This window comes from Argopecten irradians, chromosome 14 (assembly GCF_041381155.1).
Source record: "Argopecten irradians isolate NY chromosome 14, Ai_NY, whole genome shotgun sequence".
Classification (NCBI taxonomy): Eukaryota; Metazoa; Mollusca; class Bivalvia; order Pectinida; family Pectinidae; genus Argopecten; species Argopecten irradians.
The window spans coordinates 18928081-18950722 of NC_091147.1; the positions used below are offsets into that span (position 1 = coordinate 18928081).

Genomic DNA, 22642 nt, shown 5'->3' on the forward strand with positions numbered 1-22642 from the left:
GACGGACGGACGGACGGACAACCTGATTACTATAGGGCACCCGCATCTCAATGCGGGGCCCTAATTAATCTCTATCGTTACAAAGAATAGTATTCGAAGTCTTTCAGAATTCATGGTTTCGATCCAAACCCTTTTATTAAGGCCTACCTGCAATGAAAAATACATACGAATGTATACACTTATGAAACATCATTGTTTACTCGGAATTTTATTGTTATTATATAAATATAAACCAAGCTTAATGAAACTTTGTAAGTAGACTAATATTGGAAAGATCTCAGACGAGTTCGAAAATAAGCTTGATGCAACTGTAATTTATGGAGTTATTGCCCTTTGCACTTATAATTATTATTGGACCTTCTGAACATAATAACTTGAGTAAATATGAACCGAGCTTAATGAAACTTTGTATGTAGACTAACATTGGAAAGATCTTGGATGAGTTCGAAAATCAGCGTTATTTGATGATAATTTATGGAGTAATTGCCTTTTGCACTAATAATTATTATTGGATATTGTGAACGTGATAACTTGAGTAAATATAAACCTAGCTTAATGAAACTTTGTATGTAGACTAACATTGGAAAGATCTGGGTTGAATTTGAAAATCAACTTGATTCGACTGTAATTTACGGACTTATTGCCCTTTGCACTAATAATTATCATTGGACCTTGTGAACGCCATAACATGAGTAAATATAAACTGAGCTTTATGAAACTGTGTATGTAGACTAACATTGGAAAGATCTCAGACGAGTTTGAAAATCAGCGTAATATTTTGTATGTCTGGGCTTCTGTATCTTCTTTCTGGAAATACAAACGATTTAATAAGAAGATATAGGTATTGGCTTATTACATTAATACAAATAAGACTGATGAATTCTACTGTCTAGACTTTAAACATATTTTATTGTCTTAATAAGAACAAAGGGACACAAAGATAACACTTTGAGTCAGAGACTCGTCTTCCAAGTGGTCGACATAAGAATATACAATATTTACAACATACATAAATTGTATCTCATTCCCAATGTTATTGATGAAGATATGATTTCTGATGGACAACGTTTGAATTTATTTACAACACTGAAATATAGTTCAGCTACAACAAAACATTTTACTTATCAACCCTTTGTCATACACCTAGATGAGTATTAATATTTAACATTTCAATGCTTATAGTGTTAATGATGCACACCATTCACAATAGCCATTGCACCTACTGAAATAACCTTTCATTATCATCTAATATTTACATATAACAGATGAATGATGATACAACGTACCAAAAAGCAATGTGTGCACATCGTTACAATAACTGAAATCACTTTATTCTTTACCATCTATATTATTTGCATATCATCTTTCCAGTACAGTCGCTTCTAGCTAGAGATCAAACATAGTGATGAATAAAAATGGCAGATTTTACACTGATTTTTTTATGTCTACAGATTAAACAGTGAACAGACACGCTGTTCATGGACATCAACACTGCAATGTTTTAGTAGCTGGTTACATTAACATCCGATAAACAGGGACATTAGGGACGACTTTCCGTGAAGTGCATAGGTATTTTGGAAGGCGGCAGTATGTTTAGCATTGAGCATCTTTCAGTTGGCATTCATAACCAATATGAATATATTGAATATGTTGTGACTCTTTGTAATGGTACACAGTGTCTGTTTCGTGCTAGTTAGACACATTATATCATAGTATCTCTTGACGTCTCATTGTGATTGTGTTTCCGAAGAGACATCTTCTTAAAACATCACATTAACTCAACAATTGTTTATATGAAAGTGGTCTTTTTACGGCCCAAATACTTTAATCAGTCAGACATTACAACACTAGTTCTTGTCATCTGCATCGTCCTTCATCGATCCTCTAGAATTTCTAATGTGAAATTCCGACACCTGCAACAATATTAAACAATTAAAACAAATATAAGTATACTACACAATAAAAACAAAAAGATGTGTGGCTTTAATACTGGATTGTAAAGACTCGAATAACTCCACAGTATACACCTGTATTACACACTATTGACAGTCAATGGTGGATTGATAGTATAAACCCCGTTGATTTCAACCAAAGCCTATACTCAAATTTAATTTATTTCTCGATAGACTGAGTATGCCATGCGGCGTGGATGAATATCAGTACTGATCGTTCAACGATCGAGGAACATGTATCAAAAGCGATTTGAACTAGAAGAATGTAAATGTGTTTTCAGAGATGAATATGTTAATTATTGGAGATAGAGTAAGGAAATGATTTATAACTTACTGCTTCGTAGGACAGAATTGGTTCATCAACGCCTGGAACACAAAAACAGACAAAACTGAAAATTGTACCACTATTCAAAAATTCCATTCGTATCTCGCATTATAAGGTTAAGTTCCCCTCTTTCCCCCTGCTCTTGATGGATTTGGCTATTTACTGCTAGACGATGCCAGGATATGACATGTTAGGATCTAGGAGTTGTCTTCCAAATCAGTAGATATATAGGTATAGCAGACGACTCCTCCCTCTCTCTACTTTCTCTGCATGCTTTTACTCTTTCTACTCCATTCCTGTCTTTTTTGTACCCGTAAACGAAGTAATATTATTCGTGAAGGTACGTTAAACCCCTTCACCTTAACCTAACATTAGAATTCTCAGCTTTATTATCTCACAAAGAATTACACCATTTTTTCTCACTTAAACTCTAATTTGTTAACTTAAAGCTCTCCCTTAAAACAGTATAGAAGGGGAAATACCGAACAATTGTTTTAGAGTTATCTCCCTTAATAGAAATTGTTGTACTAGTATATTTGAGTGCTGTCCCTAACGTTCACTTTATTCATTGTTCTTGATCTATATTTCTAGGTTGCTTGGAAACCATGAGGACATCAAACTTTAGAATGTAACAATATAATAGCTTTTATCTTTTCAAGTGACATGACATTGTTTTCACAAATCAAAAACAATAGTCTCGAAACGATAATTTCTCTGAGAAACATACAATCATGGCTTTTGACTATGTGTCAGATATTATTCCAGTTAGGATCCGTGATCAGTTAGAAACATTTCATCCATCTTAAAGTGTATTCTTCCCTCTCCACAGGGATGTGAGTTTTAACAATCAACACTTATCAGTGAGGAAAAATGTATTTTGCTTTGTTAGTGAAACTTTTAGGCTTTGGAAAAAAATGTAAGTAGTAATTTTCATTAAATTATTGCATAGGTTTGATTAGCCGCTGCTTAAACATCGGAGAACAGTGAGCTTGGGAGGAATGAAATTAGGGACAGTGGCAGAAGCCTTGTAAGTTCAGAACAAAAATGCAAATAACAGAAATGAAGCACATTATAAATAAATAAAAATTAGTTTTGTTGGTCAGATCCTTTGTCAAAACAAATACCGTAGCTGTGTCGGCTGTCAGAAAAAGGGGAGATAATTAAGCAATCTGAATGACTGAACATGTGTTAGGAGAAAGCTAATTAGCAGAAATAAGAGAAATGTATTACCCTCCGCTGCATGATGGAATAAAATGGGAAAAAATATAAATAAATGTTTGATACTGTCAGGAATTATTTTCTGAAATAACATCAGTGATGTAACATTTCTATATCATCTTGATTTAATCATATTTGTTACTACAACCTACATTTATAAGGCGATTGCATGGGCACAAGTTTTCCCAATTTATATGAAGTGCTCTCCCTATCACATTTCAGTTTTCACTTAGAGTGACTTTACATGTTATATGACATCTTAAGTCTCTAAAAGTGTACAGTATACCCATTGTATGATAACAGAAGAGCAATATAGGTATATCAACAGACTGTATGTATATAATGAGATGTGATCTATTCAAAACCTTTATAGATATGAAATAGAATGAAATTAATGAAATGTTTTTTAACAGTTTAAAATGTTCCTACTGATCTTTATTCAAATGTTTGAATCTTAAAACGTGGTATATTTACGATTGGCGATATACAATCCTTGTTTTCAAAATGCAATGGTTGGTTTCACAGTTCAACACTTTGTCGTACCATACGTGTACTTATACAAATAAACAAAATATTTGCCAAATCATAAAAACTTTTCTGCTACATATGTGAAAATTTGCTGGCAATTTATATCTGAGAAAATCTCTCGAAAAAATGTGTTAGAGCCAAAGATAAACTTTAGAAGTTCAAAAAGAAATGCGGCTGTGGCGGCCTATTGGCTTTGAAAAGTTGATAAATAATATATATATATTGATGCCTGTATTAACTGCAAGTGTAACAGAATTTTTGGAGGGCAGTGTATCTACTTAAACGTTTCCAGTGACATTTCAAATATATATACTAAACCCTCTTTTTGTACAATTTTGCTTCATTGCGATAAATTAAAGGAGAATTTTAAAATGTGGCGGATAATGGGACTAATTCACGTACCACGTGATACCCGATAACATTTGTGCGGGACTAGTATCTTAGTATCTCCAGTGGTGATGGAATGTAACTCTTTGTAATATTCCTGCTGAAATGACGTTATCCCACGATAACGTCATTTGACGTAATTCCATCACCAATAGAAACAATAGTCCTGCACAAACGTTATCGGTTATCACGTGGTACGTGAATGAGTCCCATTTGCACTAAGGTAAAAGTAGGGGGAGATAACTCACGTTCAACTGCACTAACTTCTTCACTTCCACTTTGAACTTTACTCTTCATGAACGGGGATCTTTTCATGATTGAAGAGCTTTTCTTTTTCTTTTCATTAGAAGCTGCCTGGAGGCTAATATTTTTTAGTCGTTCTCGTTCCTTTTGTTCCACACTGTAACAAGAAATAGACAATTTCTTTTATGATCTGCAACAAATTGTTATCTTATTACTCTTTTCAACAATTTCCACTACACTAAACATCTGACAGAATGTGCTCGAATCTCGTTACTAATTTTTTTCTGTCCTGGAAAATAGGCACAACATCCTAACAGTCCAGTTACTTAACAAGCAAGATTTTGTTTTTATACCAAGAAGTTAACTCCAAAGTTCCAATGAGAGCTTAGTCCAAATTATCCAAGCTTTCTTCAATAAGCTTAATTGGTGCATTTTGATTTTTCTGTAATAGAATCCTTGCACTCTGCTCAAAAGAGCTTATTCAGAGAGCTCCAATAAGCTTCAGGTGCCAAGTCTTATAAGCTTTAAATCAAGTGTCACATTACAAGAAAGCCAGATGGTTACAAATAAGTTTGTGCCAATAAGCAATCCCAGCGAAGATCATGCTCCTATCATACAAGCTGTGGCGAAGGTCCCAGTAAATCTGGATTGTGGGACCTTACCAGTGAATTACCAGTCTCTAGTGCCAATAAAACAAGATGCAGTGAGCTAATAGAGAGAGAAACTGCACGGTAGTCGACCTGCACCCACACCTGACTGAAATATTGACTTTCAGGCTTGTAGGTCTGGGAGGGACATTAAAAGCCATTTATCTGCTTTATGTTTATACAAACTGGCGTCTTAAACACCCATAATGTTTTGTGAGGTGAGGTATTATTCTTCTGGCTGTAGGTGACGACGGCCTCTTGGCTGTAGGTGACGACTGCTCCTTTCATATCTATTTTTGTGAGGAAAATTATTTATTTTCCTCCTTGTCGGGCGTAACCCCCAGTACTCACCGTCTTCTACTAGGGATGATTCCCTCCTCCTCCTCGTCAGGCGTGACCCCCCGTAATCACTGTCTTTTACTAGGGATGATTCCCTCCTACTCCCCGTCAGACGTGACCCCCTGTACTCACCGTCTTTTACTAGGGATGATTCCCTCCTCCTCGTCAGGCGTGACCCCCGTAATCACGCCTTTTCCAGTGATGAGTGCCCCTCCCATGTATCACCGTCTTTTACTAGGGATGATTCCTCCTACTCCCTGTCAGGCGTAACCCCCTGTACTCACCGTCTTTTACTAGGTATGATCCCCTCCTACTCCCCGTCAGACGTGACCCCCTGTACTCACCTCTTTTACTAGGGATGATTCCCCTCCTACTCCCCGTCCGTGACCCCTGTACTCACCGTCTTTTACTAGGGATGATTCCTCCTTCTCCCCGTCAGGCGTGACCCCCCTGTACTCACCGTCTTTTACTAGGGATGATTCCCTCCTACTCCCGTCAGGTGTGACCCCCGTACTCACCGTCTTTTACTAGGGATGATTCCCCTCCTACTCCCCGTCAGGTGTAACGTGACCCCGTACTCACCGTCTTTTACTAGGGATGATTCCCTCCCTCCCCGTCAGGCGTAACCCCCGTACTCACCGTCTTTTACTAGGTATGATTCCCTCCTACTCCCCGTCAGGCGTAACCCCCCCGTACTCACCGTCTTTTACTAGGGATGATTCCCTCCTACTCCCCGTCAGGTGTGACACTCCGTACTCACCGTCTTTTACTAGGGATGATTCCCTCCTACTCCCCGTCAGGCGTAACCCCCTGTACTCACCGTCTTTTACTAGGGATGATTTCCTCCTCCTCCCCGTCAGACGTGACCCCACGTACTCACTGTCTTTTACTAGGTATGATTCCCTCCTCCCCGTCAGGCGTGACCCCCGTACTCACCGTCTTCTACTAGGTATGATCCCCTCCTACTCCCCGTCAGACGTGACCCCACGTACTCACCGTCTTTTACTAGGGATGATTTCCTCCTCCTCCCCGTCAGGCGTGACCCCCCGTACTCACCGTCTTTTACTAGGGATGATTCCCTCCTACTCCCCGTCAGGCGTGACCCCACGTACTCACCGTCTTTTACTAGGGATGATTCCCTCCTCCTCCCCGTCAGGCGTGACCCCCCGTACTCACCGTCTTTTACTAGGGATGATTCCCTCCTACTCCCCGTCAGGCGTGACCCCCGTACTCACCGTCTTTTACTAGGGATGATTCCCTCCTACTCCCCGTCAGGCGTGACCCCCCGTACTCACCGTCTTTTACTAGGGATGATTCCCTCCTACTCCCCGTCAGGCGTGACCCCCTGTACTCACCGTCTTTTACTAGGGATGATTCCCTCCTACTCCCCGTCAGACGTGACCCCCCGTACTCACCGTCTTTTACTAGGGATGATTCCCTCCTACTCCCCGTCAGGCGTGACCCCCCGTACTCACCGTCTTTTACTAGGGATGATTCCCTCCTCCTCCCCGTCAGGCGTGACCCCCCGTACTCACCGTCTTTTACTAGGGATGATTCCCTCCTACTCCCCGTCAGGCGTGACCCCCTGTACTCACCGTCTTTTACTAGGTATGATTCCCTCCTACTCCCCGTCAGGCGTGACCCCCCGTACTCACCGTCTTTTACTAGGGATGATTCCCTCCTACTCCCCGTCAGGCGTGACCCCACGTACTCACCGTCTTTTACTAGGGATGATTCCCTCCTACTCCCCGTCAGGCGTGACCCCCCGTACTCACCGTCTTTTACTAGGGATGATTCCCTCCTACTCCCCGTCAGGCGTGACCCCCCGTACTCACCGTCTTTTACTAGGGATGATTCCCTCCTACTCCCCGTCAGGCGTGACCCCCGTACTCACCGTCTTTTACTAGGGATGATTCCCTCCTACTCCCCGTCAGGCGTGACCCCCCGTACTCACCGTCTTTTACTAGGGATGATTCCCTCCTACTCCCCGTCAGGCGTGACCCCCCGTACTCACCGTCTTTTACTAGGTATGATTCCCTCCTCCTCCCCGTCAGGTGTGACACTCCGTACTCACCGCCTTTTACTAGGGATGATTCCCTCCTACTCCCCGTCAGGCGTGACCCCCCGTACTCACCGTCTTTTACTAGGGATGATTCCCTCCTACTCCCCGTCAGGCGTGACCCCCTGTACTCACCGTCTTTTACTAGGGATGATTCCCTCCTACTCCCCGTCAGACGTGACCCCCCGTACTCACCGTCTTTTACTAGGGATGATTCCCTCCTACTCCCCGTCAGGCGTGACCCCACGTACTCACCGTCTTTTACTAGGGATGATTCCCTCCTCCTCCCCGTCTGGCGTGACCCCCCGTACTCACCGTCTTTTACTAGGGATGATTCCCTCCTACTCCCCGTCAGGCGTGACCCCCCGTACTCACCGTCTTTTACTAGGGATGATTCCCTCCTCCTCCCCGTCAGGCGTGACCCCGTACTCACCGTCTTTTACTAGGGATGATTCCCTCCTACTCCCCGTCAGGCGTGACCCCCGTACTCACCGTCTTTTACTAGGGATGATTCCCTCCTACTCCCTGTCAGGCGTGACCCCCCGTACTCACCGTCTTTTACTAGGGATGATTCCCTCCTACTCCCCGTCAGGCGTGACCCCCTGTACTCACCGTCTTTTACTAGGTATGATTCCCTCCTACTCCCCGTCAGGCGTGACCCCCCGTACTCACCGTCTTTTACTAGGGATGATTCCCTCCTACTCCCCGTCAGGCGTGACCCCCCGTACTCACCGTCTTTTACTAGGGATGATTCCCTCCTACTCCCCGTCAGGCGTGACCCCCCGTACTCACCGTCTTTTACTAGGGATGATTCCCTCCTACTCCCCGTCAGGCGTGACCCCCCGTACTCACCGTCTTTTACTAGGGATGATTCCCTCCTACTCCCCGTCAGGCGTGACCCCCGTACTCACCGTCTTTTACTAGGGATGATTCCCTCCTACTCCTCATCAGGCGTGACCCGACTCACCCCCCCTACTCGGGGACCGTATCACCGTCTTTTACTAGGGATGATTCCCTCCTACTCCTCATCAGGCGTGACCCCCCGTACTCACCGTCTTTTACTAGGGATGATTCCCTCCTACTCCCCGTCAGGCGTGACCCCCCGTACTCACCGTCTTTTACTAGGTATGATTCCCTCCTTACTCCCCGTCAGGCGTGACCCCCCCGTACTCACTGTCTTTTTACTAGGGATGATTCCCTCCTCCTCCCCGTCAGGCGTGACCCCCCGTACTCACCGTCTTTTACTAGGGATGATTCCCTCCTACTCCCCGTCAGGCGTGACCCCCTGTACTCACCGTCTTTTACTAGGGATGATTCCCTCCTACTCCCCGTCAGGCGTAACCCCCCGTACTCACCGTCTTTTACTAGGTAATGATTCCCTCCTACTCCTCATCAGGCGTGACCCCCCGTTACTCACCGTCTTTTACTAGGGATGATTCCCTCCTACTCCCCGTCAGGCGTGACCCCCGTACTCACCGTCTTTTACTAGGGATGATTCCCTCCTCCTCCCCGTCAGGCATGACCCCCGTACTCACCGTCTTTTACTAGGTATGATTCCCTCCTCCTCCCCGTCAGGCGTGATCCCACGTACTCACCGTCTTTTACTAGGTATGATTCCCTCCTCCTCGTCGGGCATGACCCCCCCGTACTCGCCGCCTTTTACTAGTGATGATTTTCATGCCCCCTCCCACGTACTCACCGGTTTTACTAGGGATGATTCCCTCCTACTCCCCGTCAGGCGTGACCCCACGTACTCACTGTCTTTTACTAGGGATGATTCCCTCCTCCTCCCCGTCAGGCGTGACCCCCTGTACTCACCGCCTTTAACTAGGGATGATTCCCTCCTCCTCCCTGTCCGGCTTGACCCCACATACTCACCGTCTTTTACTAGGGATGATCCCCTCCTCCTCCCCGTCGGCCCGGATTAGTTTAGCCTTCCACCACTCAGTTGAACTACAAGTCATATTGGTTACCTGTAAGATATCACCGTATCGGAATGGTAGACCCTTACTAGGTAGTCCGCTGTCTTTGGAAGGGTCGTAGTCAAACAAAGCTCTGTAATGTTGATGAACAAGTATTTATATATACATTGATAACATTACAATCTGATGATATGTGATACACGCATTTTCATTGGTTAGAAGTTTAAGGTAATTTTTGCAAAGCCTGATAGTATTGGCCAATCTAAACTATTGTTCGAGATATCAATGTGCCACGGACATTATTTTTCATAGGCGTGGATGAAAAATATTCTTCTGTGTTTTGTCTATGATTTTCAATTTTCATAAACCCAAACGATACTGAGATTAATGCTAAAGCATATTTTTTTTTCATTTTTTTTCCAGTGTTCAATAGTGAACAGACTAAATTTCCCTATACTTATATGTATATATCTTTAATTAGGGCAAAAATTGAATAATTTACATGCGTGAGTGACTTGTGTTGATTTCAGCATGTAGGGAACATTAGCAATGGAGAAACATGAATTGGAACTTTTGGAATCAAGTAAAGAGATAAATATAACTACATCTACCCCCTCATATTATCCAAATACTCCTTAAACATGCCCACCACTGTTATATCCTGTCGTGTGGGTCCTAAAGACCTGTATATAATGACAACCTGGCTATAAAGACCATTTTCTCTTGTCCCTCGAGTGGTCGTTATAGATAGGTTTCACTCTAGTAGGTATGGGTCAAAAATCAACAAGATTAAACTTACTAAAGATAAAGTAAACGGTTAGGAGTTCAGAAATCAAGTTTGACATGATATCACATTATATACTTTGCCGTCGCGCACAATGTTTGGTCACTTTTATGTAACGTCACTGAATGTAAGAAACGTTATTGACAAGCTCAATTGATGTCATTTCTGACATTCGGCAAACCTGCAAGACAAAGAAAAACGCAATTTTTCGAATACTTGTTTAAATTTTCAGTAGAGATTTTGCACACATATATTCAAGCAAAAACATATTTTTTTAATTATGAATAGATAACATAATTCCTAATATAAAGTCATTTTTTAAAATCAAGGAACTTGCGTGACACAGCAGTCAATCAAAAAATTGCGTTTTGTGCCATTTCTGCTAGACAAAGGTTTTATTCGATAAAAAAAGTAAAACGATGTCGCAGACTATTTTTTCTCACATCTTATTGAGATAGAATTAAAAACGTATTTTCATATTAATAATTCATGTCTCTATGTCATAAATTTGTACCGTTTTGTACAGTGAGTATTTGTGGTTTTTCGCTTTATACCTTTTCGCTTCGGATCTGTCGATCAGCAAGTCTCCAAACCAAAAGTCCACCATTTTGAAGTATGACGTTACAATTCATTGTAACGAAATGCATCATAATAGTGCGATTTCGGGGAATCTCTGTGTCAAATTTTACTGCCACCTGGTGTTCAGTATAACCACAGTGACTCTTTGACTGAAACCGCATAGAGATGCGTGTTACATCTGTCGCACCAAAAAACGTCATGTTTTCACCAAAAAGCATCAAAGGAAGAAAAACATTGCAGATATTTTGCAAATTCTTGTAAATGATTAAATATATCCTTTCTGTATTTCAATAAAAAATAATAGTATTGCACTTATATTATTTTACTGTTCAATGCTTTTTCCAATGAAATTCTGGCGTGACATTAAAGTGACCATACATTGTGCGTTATGTCTCTACATACCTGACACAATATTCTCGTTTATATGATGAGCGTAAGCTGCCTGTACTATTCATCGACATGAATTGGAGACTGTTATATGCTGAAGTAGAAACAATATAGTCAGGTTGATGGGTAACTATGTATAGGATAAACCAGGAGTTAGTGTAGAATAGGCCAGAGAAAACACACCTATCGAGGGCCGAAAGAGCAAGTGTTCTTAGAATCCAATTCATGATACGAACTGATCTTGATCCAATTCATGAACGAAACACACCTTTAAATAAGAGTTAGATGCAGAATATACACTCTAAAATTGGGTATAATTCAACACCTTTACAATCCACTTATGGAGAGGTGAGGTGTCATGCAGACACAAAGGATATTGTTTAATGATTCTAAAACCTTGATTATTCTAAATGGAAATCTAAGGTGACTAGTTATTCATCAGAAGTCGTTTAAAATTTTTAGCCTATTTGACCCCTGTGACCTTGAATGAAGGTCAAGGTCATTGATTTGAACAAACTTGGTAGCACTTCATCACAGCATACCACAGGCTTAATATCAGTTCTCTATGCCTCTTAGTTATTCACAAGAAGGTCAAGGTCAAACTTGGTAACCCTTCATCCCAGCATGTTACAGGCCCAATATGATTACCCTGGGCCTTATGGTTCTTGAGAAGAAATCATTTAAAGATATTTGCCTATTTGACCCACGTGACCTTGAATGAAGATCGAGGTCATTCATTTGAACAAACTTAGTAGCCCTTCATCTCAGGTCTCTAGGCCTCTTAGTTATTCACAAGAAGTTGTTTAAAAGATTTTTGCCAATTTGACCCTTGTGACCTTGAATGAAGGTCAAGGTCATTCATTTGAACAAACTTGGTAGCCCTTCATCCAAGCATACTACAGGCCAAACATCAGTACTCTGGGCCTTTCGGTTATTGAGAAGAAGTCGTTTGAATGAAAAGTTTACGCACGGCACACAGCGCATGGCCGACGAATGATGGTGGATGGCAAACGGCGCACAGCGACTGACGATGCATGATGACAATAGGTCATCCTGACCCTTTGGGTCAGATGACCTAATAAAGTTATTTGTCTCCAATTTTTTACATATAATTTACTTATTTTAATTATTCAGAATTACCTTCTATTGGAATACATGAAATCAGACCTTAGCATGTGATTTTGGTAAGGAAAAAGAATGGGAAGTTGAGATTCTATTTACATTTTCGTATTTAGATTAAGAACATTTTTAGGATTTACTTAGTATTACATGAAGTTTGTGAAAGACTCTGCACCAATACCTAGGTAGTCAAACCTCAGAATGATATGTTGATTGGGCATTCCATGACCAAGGTCAAGAACAGGTCAAAGGTAGAGACATTCTCACTTGTATAGAGTGCTGATTGTCAATATACATTTGACACCTTGATAAAGAAACTTACCAATGTGTTATCTTACACAAGTTTTACCAAACCGGACATAACACAGACGCATCTCATGATGGTTTGAAAGCGGTGTTGTATCAGAGCAAAATGGTCATGACCGTGTTGTGGCTTATGCTAGTCGAGGGTTGCGGTCTTCTGAAAGGCTATATCCAGCACATTAAGTGGAGTTTTATGTCTTAAGTGGACCGGCGCAGTTACAGAGAGGTTTAAAGACTAATTTTATGGTCAACAGTTTGATGTGTATACATACTGACAATAAGCATTTGACACATGTCACTTCTTTTGCAAAGTTGGATGCAACAGGACACAGATGGGTTGTACAGTTAGCTAATGACTCATTCAAGTTGATCTACCGTTCAGGGAACTTTAACAAAGATGCAGCCGGACTATCTCGTACACCAGTTAATACTGAGTGTGTATTTCCAGATGTAGGCAAGGTAGTATGCCATGCCGTTTCTGTGAATATGAGTTGTGTATCTTTGGTCAAGAGTTTGGTAATACCAACTTCAGTGCAGGGCACAATTACTGATGTTGGTGGTAGCAGAAACATATACACATAGAGATTGGCAACTCCGCCATTTTTACGATCGGCAGATGTACCTCTGTATGTGCTTAGGGGTTTTTAGATAAACTTTTAAATAGTCAAATACAGCAGAATAACTTTGAAATGTTATAAAAGTTCAGTAATTTTCAGATGGTTTGAGGACGATTTTGGACAGAAAAAATAATATTTCAACTTATATATTAATAAAACAAAATGCACTTCCGGTTTTGAATGTCTGATTTTCGAAAAACCAGGTAAAATTGCCGATTTTCATGCTTTCAAAAAACATATTAAATAACATCAATTGGAAAAACTGGTCACATCAAACCATGATATAATGTTTAAACTTTGTATTGATGCAAAAATATCATGTTTAAAAGAATACACTTGAAAGTAGTTAGCCAAGGCAAAATGCCTATAAACCGGAGGTCCCGCTGCCTGTCAACAAAGACAAAGAAGGAGTTCCCAATCTCTATGTACATATGTTTCTGGTGGTAGTGGTTTCAGTCAGGTTGAATGGGTGACAATACATGTGGTTCAAGGTCATCAATTTGGTGGAAGATGTTGCCCTTCACCCAAGCACACTAAAATGTTCAATGTCAGGTACAATGCACAAATGACAATAGAGAACAAGCCCCTTCAAACTTTCTGAGAAATGTAAACAAAATTTAAACTATCAATTCAAGGGACAAAAAAGCCACCGGACGTCCAACTTGTTGTCCGATCAGTTCAAAAATGCAATATCACAACTGGTCCCTAGGAATCTACATATGAGAATTTGAGAAAGAGACCCTTCAATACTTACTGAAAATAGCGGAAAACAAACTATAAACTCAAAATTGGTGTATGACAAATGAGGTCCTTACATATGAAATTTGAGAAAGAAGCGGTAAACAAACTTTACTATTCAAAATCCAAGAGCTTGCCTGGGCGGTCTTTGACAACCATGCACAAGCTTGGGGAGAAACAAATGCAATCTGCGAATCCAAATGGCTTGGGCCGGCCATCTTGTTTTCATACTACTGATATCAAGATCAGTCCCCAAAATGCAACATCACAACTAAGAATCCCTTCAACCATTAATCAAGATGCTCTACCTTACAGTTTATACTTACGATTTTCTCAATGTGGGTTAACTATAAAGGGCTACATCCATTTTTTCGATGGATATAGAATGTGATTCTAACTTAAAAACTCCTGCACCCTTTAACTTTTCTATTGCATTTATTTTAGTTATAAATGCAAATCTTGGTGCCGATAAATAAATCTTCCATTAAATGATTCTTTTCTCCCAAATGTTGCTCGTCTCAATGACATCACATAATTGTCCTCAGTTCATGGCCGTTTTACCTAATAAAGATATTTATCCAATGTTAACAGTATTTCTAGGTTAACTTTTACACAAAGCCAACTAGAAAAATGCACAGTAATTACAACCAAGAAGTTTACTGCAGAAGGGCATTTCACAGGGTGTACCATCTCTCGGTATCCTCATTGTAATGGGTATGAACATATCATCCAGCAGGAGAAAGGAGACAAGAGGCCCAAATACACCAGTAACATCAGACAGTCGCACGAACAGAGGCTTCGGAAGATCTACCATCACTACAGACACCCATGTCAGGCAATAGGATACTGACACCCTAAGAAACAGACTTGGCAAGAATTACCTTCAAGCCAAGAAGTCAAGATCGCAGGGAAAGTAAACCTGAAAAAACTAAAAATCCAACCAACTTCGGGAAACCCCATCTCTGAAGAATCACTAAGGGACAAAGGCAAATCCGGAGAATAGAACAACATTCCAAGAAGTATGAGACGTATTAGATTACCACACGTCTCTTGCCACGCCTACCTGGCCCCTCATGCAATATGATCAACTTCAAGGTGGATTTTTACTCTTAAGGAGTGGTTGGGAGTCCCGGCTCCAAGCTTTCTGCTGTAGGCTTATACAGCAAAACGGCAAAATCCAACTTCCTCTCTCTTCACTAGTTGAAGAATTTAAGACAGGCAACAAACCTCATCATGACCTAAAAGAGTCGAAGGATGACAACGGTGCGGCTAGCAGGTGTAGAAGTACAAACTACGCTGGCAGAAAATGGTCAGCATCCAAGGCAAGTCGATGAAGCGGAGAGCCGTGGTTTTGCGACACAAATGATATTGTTTGGAAGAATTTCCGCAGTAGGAGGAAGGCAGGGCCTAGGGACATCAAAACACATTCTCTGGAAGAATAGCTGCTGTGTCACAGAGAAGCGATCATTGGTACAGAAGGAGCGCGATAAGAAGTCTGGAGGAAGAAGAAAGAAGACAGACCCAAAGCAGTGGAACTAGGTGCTTTCAGGGGGCCTGGACAAGGTAGGACACAGAACCATGTGTTCTATCCTGGGACAAAAAATCTGGGGACAAGTACCCCGCAATTCCAACTTGTAGTTATCTCCTCCGATTCTGTTTATGATGTGCTACCTCTAACACCAGGAAAATCTCCATAGATGGGACCTTGTGGAAACACCAGACTGCCCTCTGTGTGGACAGAGAGGAACTCTCCCAGCACATACTCACCTCCTGTCATGTGGCCCTTATCACAGTGGAGATATACGTGGCGCCACAACCAAGTCCTTAGGGAGCTGGCTGATGTTTTGGTGGGAAAGAACGGAAAAAACTGGGATGTAAAGAGCGTCAGGTCAAGTCAACCAAGGCTCCAAGCATACGCAGATTAGGTTTGTGAGGGAAGGGTGAAACAAGGACATCCAGATCTGAGAGGTCATCCGGAATTATCCCCCAGGCAGGAGACTGCGAGGCTGGAGGTAGATCTCAACCAGAGATTAACTTTTCTGGATATTGTTCCCATCAACCTCAGACCGGATATAGTTTTCTATGGTCACCAGAAACAAAGCGAAAAGTCATCATAATCGAACTAACAGTTCCATGGGGAGGAAAGTTGCAGTGGGGAAAGCACATGAAAGAACGAGGGGGCGAAGTACGAGGGGCACTGCTGACTGACGCCCCCCCCCCCCCCCCCCCCCCCCCCCCCGCAGAATGCAGGGAACTACCCTGTTGAGGTTGGATGCAGAGGCTTCCCCGCGCAGTCTATGTGGAGAATGCTATCTGCATTAGGAGTTGTCAGGCAGGACCAAAGGACAGCAGTGCAGAGGATGGCTAAGGCGAGCAGAAACGATCTTCCCATGCTGGGTGTGGATGAAGAAGGACACCAGTAGCAGGACAGCCACCACAGACGCGCAGTGACTGATCATTTGAAACTGTATAAGGGGTTTGGGGGTCACTACGTCCGGCGGGTGCTTTTCTTTGTAAAAAGTGTATTAGCAATCGATATCTATACCTAAAAACTATATGCGTTTGGGGCGGTTCTAATGCGCTTTTGAAACTGAACAATTTCTTTGATCTGAATATCATCATCATCATAAACCATCATTCTCATCTTTTCTTTTGTTATTTTAAATCATCAAATATCAATCTGATTAAAATGCCAGATCCTTATTATCACTACGTTTGGATAAGAGGATCTGAGAAAATTCCCATGTAGGGGTGATGGCCAGGTGACCTTTATTATTGGCAATCAAATTTGCTGCTGTGGCAAAATTTTGACATTGAATTTCAGGGGACAAATAGTTTGAAAATCTGTCAAGAATTTATTTTTGTGTACGTAGTCATTCTCGCCCAAAGAGCACAACAAAGCTAATTGTATTATTTGAATTTTGGGGTGTAAAATGGCGTTGTCAAGTGATATAGCAATGTGAAGAAAATGGATTTGATCTGTTAGTATACACTTGGCACAAAGGTCATCTGTGACATGACCCCTTATGGGATGTAAGTTGTCAGATCCTCTATGTAATGAAGTGGTTATAAGGATCTGCATTTTTAATCAGATTGATCAAGTATTGAAAGTAACAAATAAGTAAAAACATGTAATGAAATATAAGTAATTTGTCTATTTTGTGAGATTGTGGATGGCGTACTATGGATATAATGTGCCTACCACTTGTAATCAGAAATATAACGTTCTCAGAAGGTAACTCCACAAATCAAATGACTCCAATGTCTATTTTGATGAGTGGAAACCCCCTTTAGATGTGTGGATGGGGCCTGCCCAAATTGAGTTGTTATTACATACTATGTGGAATTAGACGGCAACATATATAGCCTAGCTTGCCAATATTTTCTGTTTGTTGTGACTTTTTGAAGAACCGGGGTAAAAGAATAGGTATCGACCTACAGGTGGATACGGTGAGTTATATCGAAATATGATATAACAAAGGACTCAAGAACTATCACATACTATCGCCACAAGTATAAATTTAGAATCATGTCATAATTTTTGGTTATTTTATCAAAAGTAAAATTTAACTGTTAATTTATAGAGTTACATTGAATATGATCAAAAATTATATCATTCCTCATCTAGAAGTTACCTCCCCTTAATTTCATAAACCTCACCATGTATATATGTTTTATATAATTGTTTGTTTGTACCACCAATATCAGGAGAAGACTAAGATAGGCTATACCTGATGTCTAATCCTATTGACACATAACATCTTATGGTCAATAAAATATGTCGAAAACTGAAATAGACTCTGTGAGTGTGTGTTATGATGTGTATAAATGATAGACTTTACTGATGAAAGAATAATATTGATCTCCTTTGCGTAGCTTTCCTCCACACAAACCTGGCACGTCCCACCCCCCCCCCCCCTTTCTCCTCCAAGATCAGCCAGGCCACCAGAAAAAATGAAGGACACCATAATCCCCTCTTTATCTTCATCTTCATCTTCATCTTCATCATCTTCATCTTCATCAAAATTTTCAAGTGGACCACTGTAAATGTTAAAACCCCATACAAGCCCTGTGGAGCCTCTCTTTAGAATGATTTTTCTGGGCTCAAGGTCCCTGTAACATTAAAAATAGTGTGGTAGTCACAAATTGTAGGTATGTATCTAATAATCAATTCAGGTATCCATACATTAGGAATACACCCTGTCCTGCTGCACCTCACAAGTCAGAATCTTAGTGTCTCATAGCTAAATTTAAGTCAAGAAATGCACTAGTGTCTCATAGCTAAAGCAAGTCAGAATCATAGTGTCTCATAGCTAAAGCAAGTCAAAATCCTAGTAGTGTCTCATAGCTAAAGTAAGTCAGAATTCCAGTGTATCTCATAGCTAAAGCAAGTCAGAATCATAGTGTCTCATACCTAAAGCAAGTCAGAATCCTAGTGTCTTATAGCTAAAGTAAGTCAGAATCCAAGTGTCTCATAGCTAAAGCAAGTCAGAATCCTAGTGTCTGATAGCTAAAGTAAGTCAGAATCTCCTAGAGTCTCATAGCTAAAGCAAGTCAAAATCCTAGTGTCTCATAGCTAAAGCAAGTCAAAAATGCTAGTGTCTCATAGCTAAAGCAAGTCAGAATCCTAGTGTCTCCTAGCTAAAGTAAGACGGTATTCTAGTGTCTCATAGCTAAAGCAAGTCAGAATCCTAGTGTCTCATAGCTAAAGCAAGTCAGAATCCTAGTGTCTCATAGCTAAAGCAAGTCAGAATCCTAGTGTCTCATAGCTAAAGCAAGTCAGAATCCTAGTGTCTCATAGCTAAAGCAAGTCAGAATTCTAGTGTCTCATAGCTAAAGCAAGTCAGAATCCTAGTGTCTCATAGCTAAAGCAAGTCAGAATCCTGGTGTCTCATGGCTAAAGTAAGTCAGAATTCTAGTGTCTCATAGCTAAAGTAAGTCAGAATCATAGTGTCTTATAACTAAAGCAAGTCAGAATCATAGTGTCTTATAACTAAAGCAAGGGAAAGGGTGGAAGTGTTGGACATTGCCAGACTTTGTGCAAAATTCAGATATCAGCAGACATTATGAAGAAACCAAAAGGATTCAGCTATTCCCATGTCTCTTGTCCATGTTTTGAGCGTTTTCAACCTTTTATGAAAGTCTTACACATTTCCAGACCTTGTGTATATGTCTAAGCTTATACAGAGGATTTCGCTTATTTGAATAGGGCATTTTCCAGAAGAAAATATTCGAATCAGTAGACATGAAGAAACCTAAACATTCCAACCAGACTTTGTATACAAGAGTAGAGTTATTGCCTTGACCGTTGTTCAAAGGTCCAGAGGTTGCCAGGTAGAGTGCGTAAATGTCAGCGCCATAACATGCCCTCAAAAAACAATCTTTTGAACAAACCTTAAAATATTGCTAGATCTTGTGTTCAACACATCAGATTTCAGATGATGGAAAATTTAAAATAGACCATGTCTCTCAAAGGTGTATCGCGAATATGGTGATTGAAAGACCGGGTTACTGACATTTAAACTTCAGGTACAATCAGAAAACACACTAATTAACTGATTAGTTTGAGACTATATATACCCAGCCTTACAAGATAAGTATTGCTTATGTCTATGGACTACTACATATATAAAGTTTGGATCAGTACACACAGGTGTAAATCTCCCTTACAGCACCCACCGACCCCAAACAATCTAATGGTGGACCACCAAACAATCTACTTGTGGACCAGCTCTCACCGACCCCAAACAATCTACTGGTGGACCGGAGCAAGCTCTCACCGACCCCAAAACAATCTACTGGTGGACCAGCTTCTGACCGACCCCAAACAATCTACTGGTGGACCAGCTCCAACCGACCCCAAACAATTTACTGGTGGACCAGCTCCCACCGACCCCAAACAATCTACTGGTGGACAAGCTCTCAACAACCTCAAACAATCTACTGGTGGACCCCAAAACAATCTACTTGTGGACCAGCTCTCCCCGACCATAAACAATCTACTGGTGGACCAGCTCTCACCGACCCCAAACAATCTACTGGTGGACCCCAAACAATCTACTTGTGGACCAGCACTCACCGACCCCAAACAATTTACTGGTGGACAAGCTTCTCAACGACCCCAAACAATCTACTGGTGGAACCCCCAAACAATCTACTTGTGAACCAGCTCTCTCACCGACCCCAAACAATCTACTGGTGGACCAGTACCCCATTGACCCAAAACAATCTACTGGTGGGACCAGCTCCCACAATCCCAAACAATCTACTGGTGGACCAGATCCCACCGACCCCAAACAATCTACTGGTGGATAACCCCCAAACACCTTTTACTTGTGGACCAGCTCTCACCGACCCCAAACAATCTACTGGTGGACCCCTAAACAATCTACTTGTGGACCAGCTCTCACCGACCCCAAACAATCTACTGGTGGACCAGCTCCCACAGACCCCAAACAATCTGTGCTGGTGGACAAGCTCTCAAACAATCTACTTGTCGACCAGCTCTCACCCTACCCCAAACAATCTACTGGAGGACCAGTACCCCATTGACCCCAAACAATCTACTGGCTGACCAGATCTCACCGATCCCAAACAATCTACTGGTGGACCAGTACACATTGACCCCAAACAATCTACAGGTAGACCACTCCCATTGACACCACCAAACAACTACTGTGGTGGACCCCAAACCATCTACTTGTGGACCAGCTCCCAACCGACCCCCAAACAATCTACTGTGGACCAGCACCCACCAACACCAAACAATCTACTGGTGGACCCCCAAACAATCTACTTGTGGACCAGCTCTCACCGACCCCAAACAATCTACTGGTGGACCAGCTCCCACCAACCCCAAACAATCTACTGGTGGACCCCCAAACAATCTACTTGTGGACGAGCTCTCACCGACCACAAACAAATCTACTTGTGGACCAAGCTCTCAACGACGACCCCAAATAATCTACTGGTGGACCCCCAAACAATCTACTTGTGGAACCAGCTCTCACCGACCCCAAACAATCTAATCTACTGGTGGACCAGTACCCATTGACCCCAAACAATCTACTGGTGGACCAGCTCCCACCGACCCCAAACAATCTACTTGTGACCACCCCCAAACAATCTACTGGTGTGGACCCCCAAACAATCTACTTGTGGACCAGCTCTCACCGACCCCAAACAATCTACTGGTGGACCCCCCCAAACAACAATCTACTTGTGGACCAGCTCTCACCGACCCCAAACAATCTACTGGTGGACCAGCTCCCCACCAACCCCAAACAATCTGCTTGTGGACCCAGCTGACCACCGACCCCAAACAATCTACTGGTGGACCAGTCCTCAACACCTGGTACCCCAAACAATCTACTGGTGGACCAGTACCCATTGGACCCCAAACAATCTACTGGAGGACCAGTCCCATTGACCCCAAACAATTACTGGTGGACCAGGATCTACTCACCGACCCCAAACAATCTACTGGTGGACCAGACCCATTGACCCAAACAATCTACAGTTAGACCAGCTTCCCATTGACCCAAACAATCTACTGGTTGAGGACCCCCTCAGCTCCACCAACCCAAACAATTACTTGTGGACCAGCTCCCATCACCGACCCCAAAACAATCTACTGGTGGACCAGCTCCCACCAACCCCAAAACAATCTACTGGTGGACCCCCAAACAATCTACTTGTGGACGAGCTCTCACCGACCACAAACGTTCTACTTGTGGACCAGCTCTCACCGGCCCCAAACAATCTACTGGTGGACCCCCAAACAATCTACTTGAGGACCAGCTCTCACCGACCCCAAACAATCTGCTGGTGGACCAGCTCACATAGACCCCAAATAATCTACTGGTGGACCCCAAACATTCTACTGGTGGACCAGCTCTCACCCACCCCAAACAATCTACTGGTGGACCAGTATCCATTGACCCTAAAACAATCTACTGTGAACCAGCTCTCACCACCCCCCAAACAATCTACAGGTAGACCAGCTCCCATTGACCCCAAACAATCTACTGGTGGACCGCCCCAAACAATGTACTGGTGGACCAGCTCCCACCGTCTGCAAACGATCTACTTGTGGACCAGCTCTCACCGACCACAAACAATCTACTGGTGGACCACCAAAACGATCTACTTGTGGACCAGCTCTCACCGACCCCAAACATTCTACTGGTGGACCAGTACCCATTGACCCGAAACAATCTACTGGCTGACCAGCTCTCACCGACCCCAAACAATCTACTGGTGGACCAGTACCCATTGACCCCAAACAATCTACTGGTGGACCAGCTCCCATCGACCCCAAAACAATCTACTTGTGGACCCCAAACAATCTATTTGAGGACCAGCTCTCCACCGACCCCAAACAATCTACTGGTGGACCCAAACCAATTGATCACCAAACAATGTACTGGCGGACCAGCTCTCACCAACTGCAAACAATCTATTGGTTGGACCAGCTCCTACCAAACCCCAAACAA

The 22642-nt window shown here is 42.3% G+C and overlaps 1 protein-coding gene across 2 annotated transcripts; it reads right to left on the reverse strand.

The window, feature by feature from the left end:
• Positions 1 to 880: 880 nt before the first annotated feature.
• On the reverse strand, positions 881 to 11576 carry LOC138307689 (disks large homolog 2-like). 2 transcript variants are annotated; one of them, XM_069248522.1, is made up of 5 exons: positions 11386 to 11483; positions 9577 to 9753; positions 4659 to 4810; positions 2287 to 2318; positions 881 to 1913 (listed from the first exon to the last, which is right to left on the reverse strand). In XM_069248522.1, exons 1-5 carry the CDS (start codon positions 11442 to 11444, stop codon positions 1848 to 1850), a joined length of 486 nt encoding a protein of 161 aa, XP_069104623.1. In that variant the 5' UTR covers positions 11445 to 11483; the 3' UTR covers positions 881 to 1847. The 2 variants fall into 2 exon arrangements, with proteins under 2 accessions (XP_069104623.1, XP_069104624.1); XM_069248523.1 differs by lacking the exons at positions 881 to 1913; positions 2287 to 2318 and adding an exon at positions 2325 to 3513 and having other exon boundaries at positions 11386 to 11576.
• Positions 11577 to 22642: the final 11066 nt, after the last annotated feature.

Bases quoted from the DNA above. Each gene is read 5' to 3' on its own strand.
- LOC138307689 (XM_069248522.1), bottom strand. From the start codon at position 11,444: ATGTCGATGAATAGTACAGGCAGCTTACGCTCATCATATAAACGAGAA. The intron at 4,811-9,576 runs GTGAGTATGTGG...TTCTTGTTACAG, and splicing joins ATCATCCCTAGTAAAAGACG to TGTGGAACAAAAGGAACGAG. The intron at 1,914-2,286 runs GTAAGTTATAAA...ATATTGTTGCAG, and splicing joins CAATTCTGTCCTACGAAGCA to GTGTCGGAATTTCACATTAG.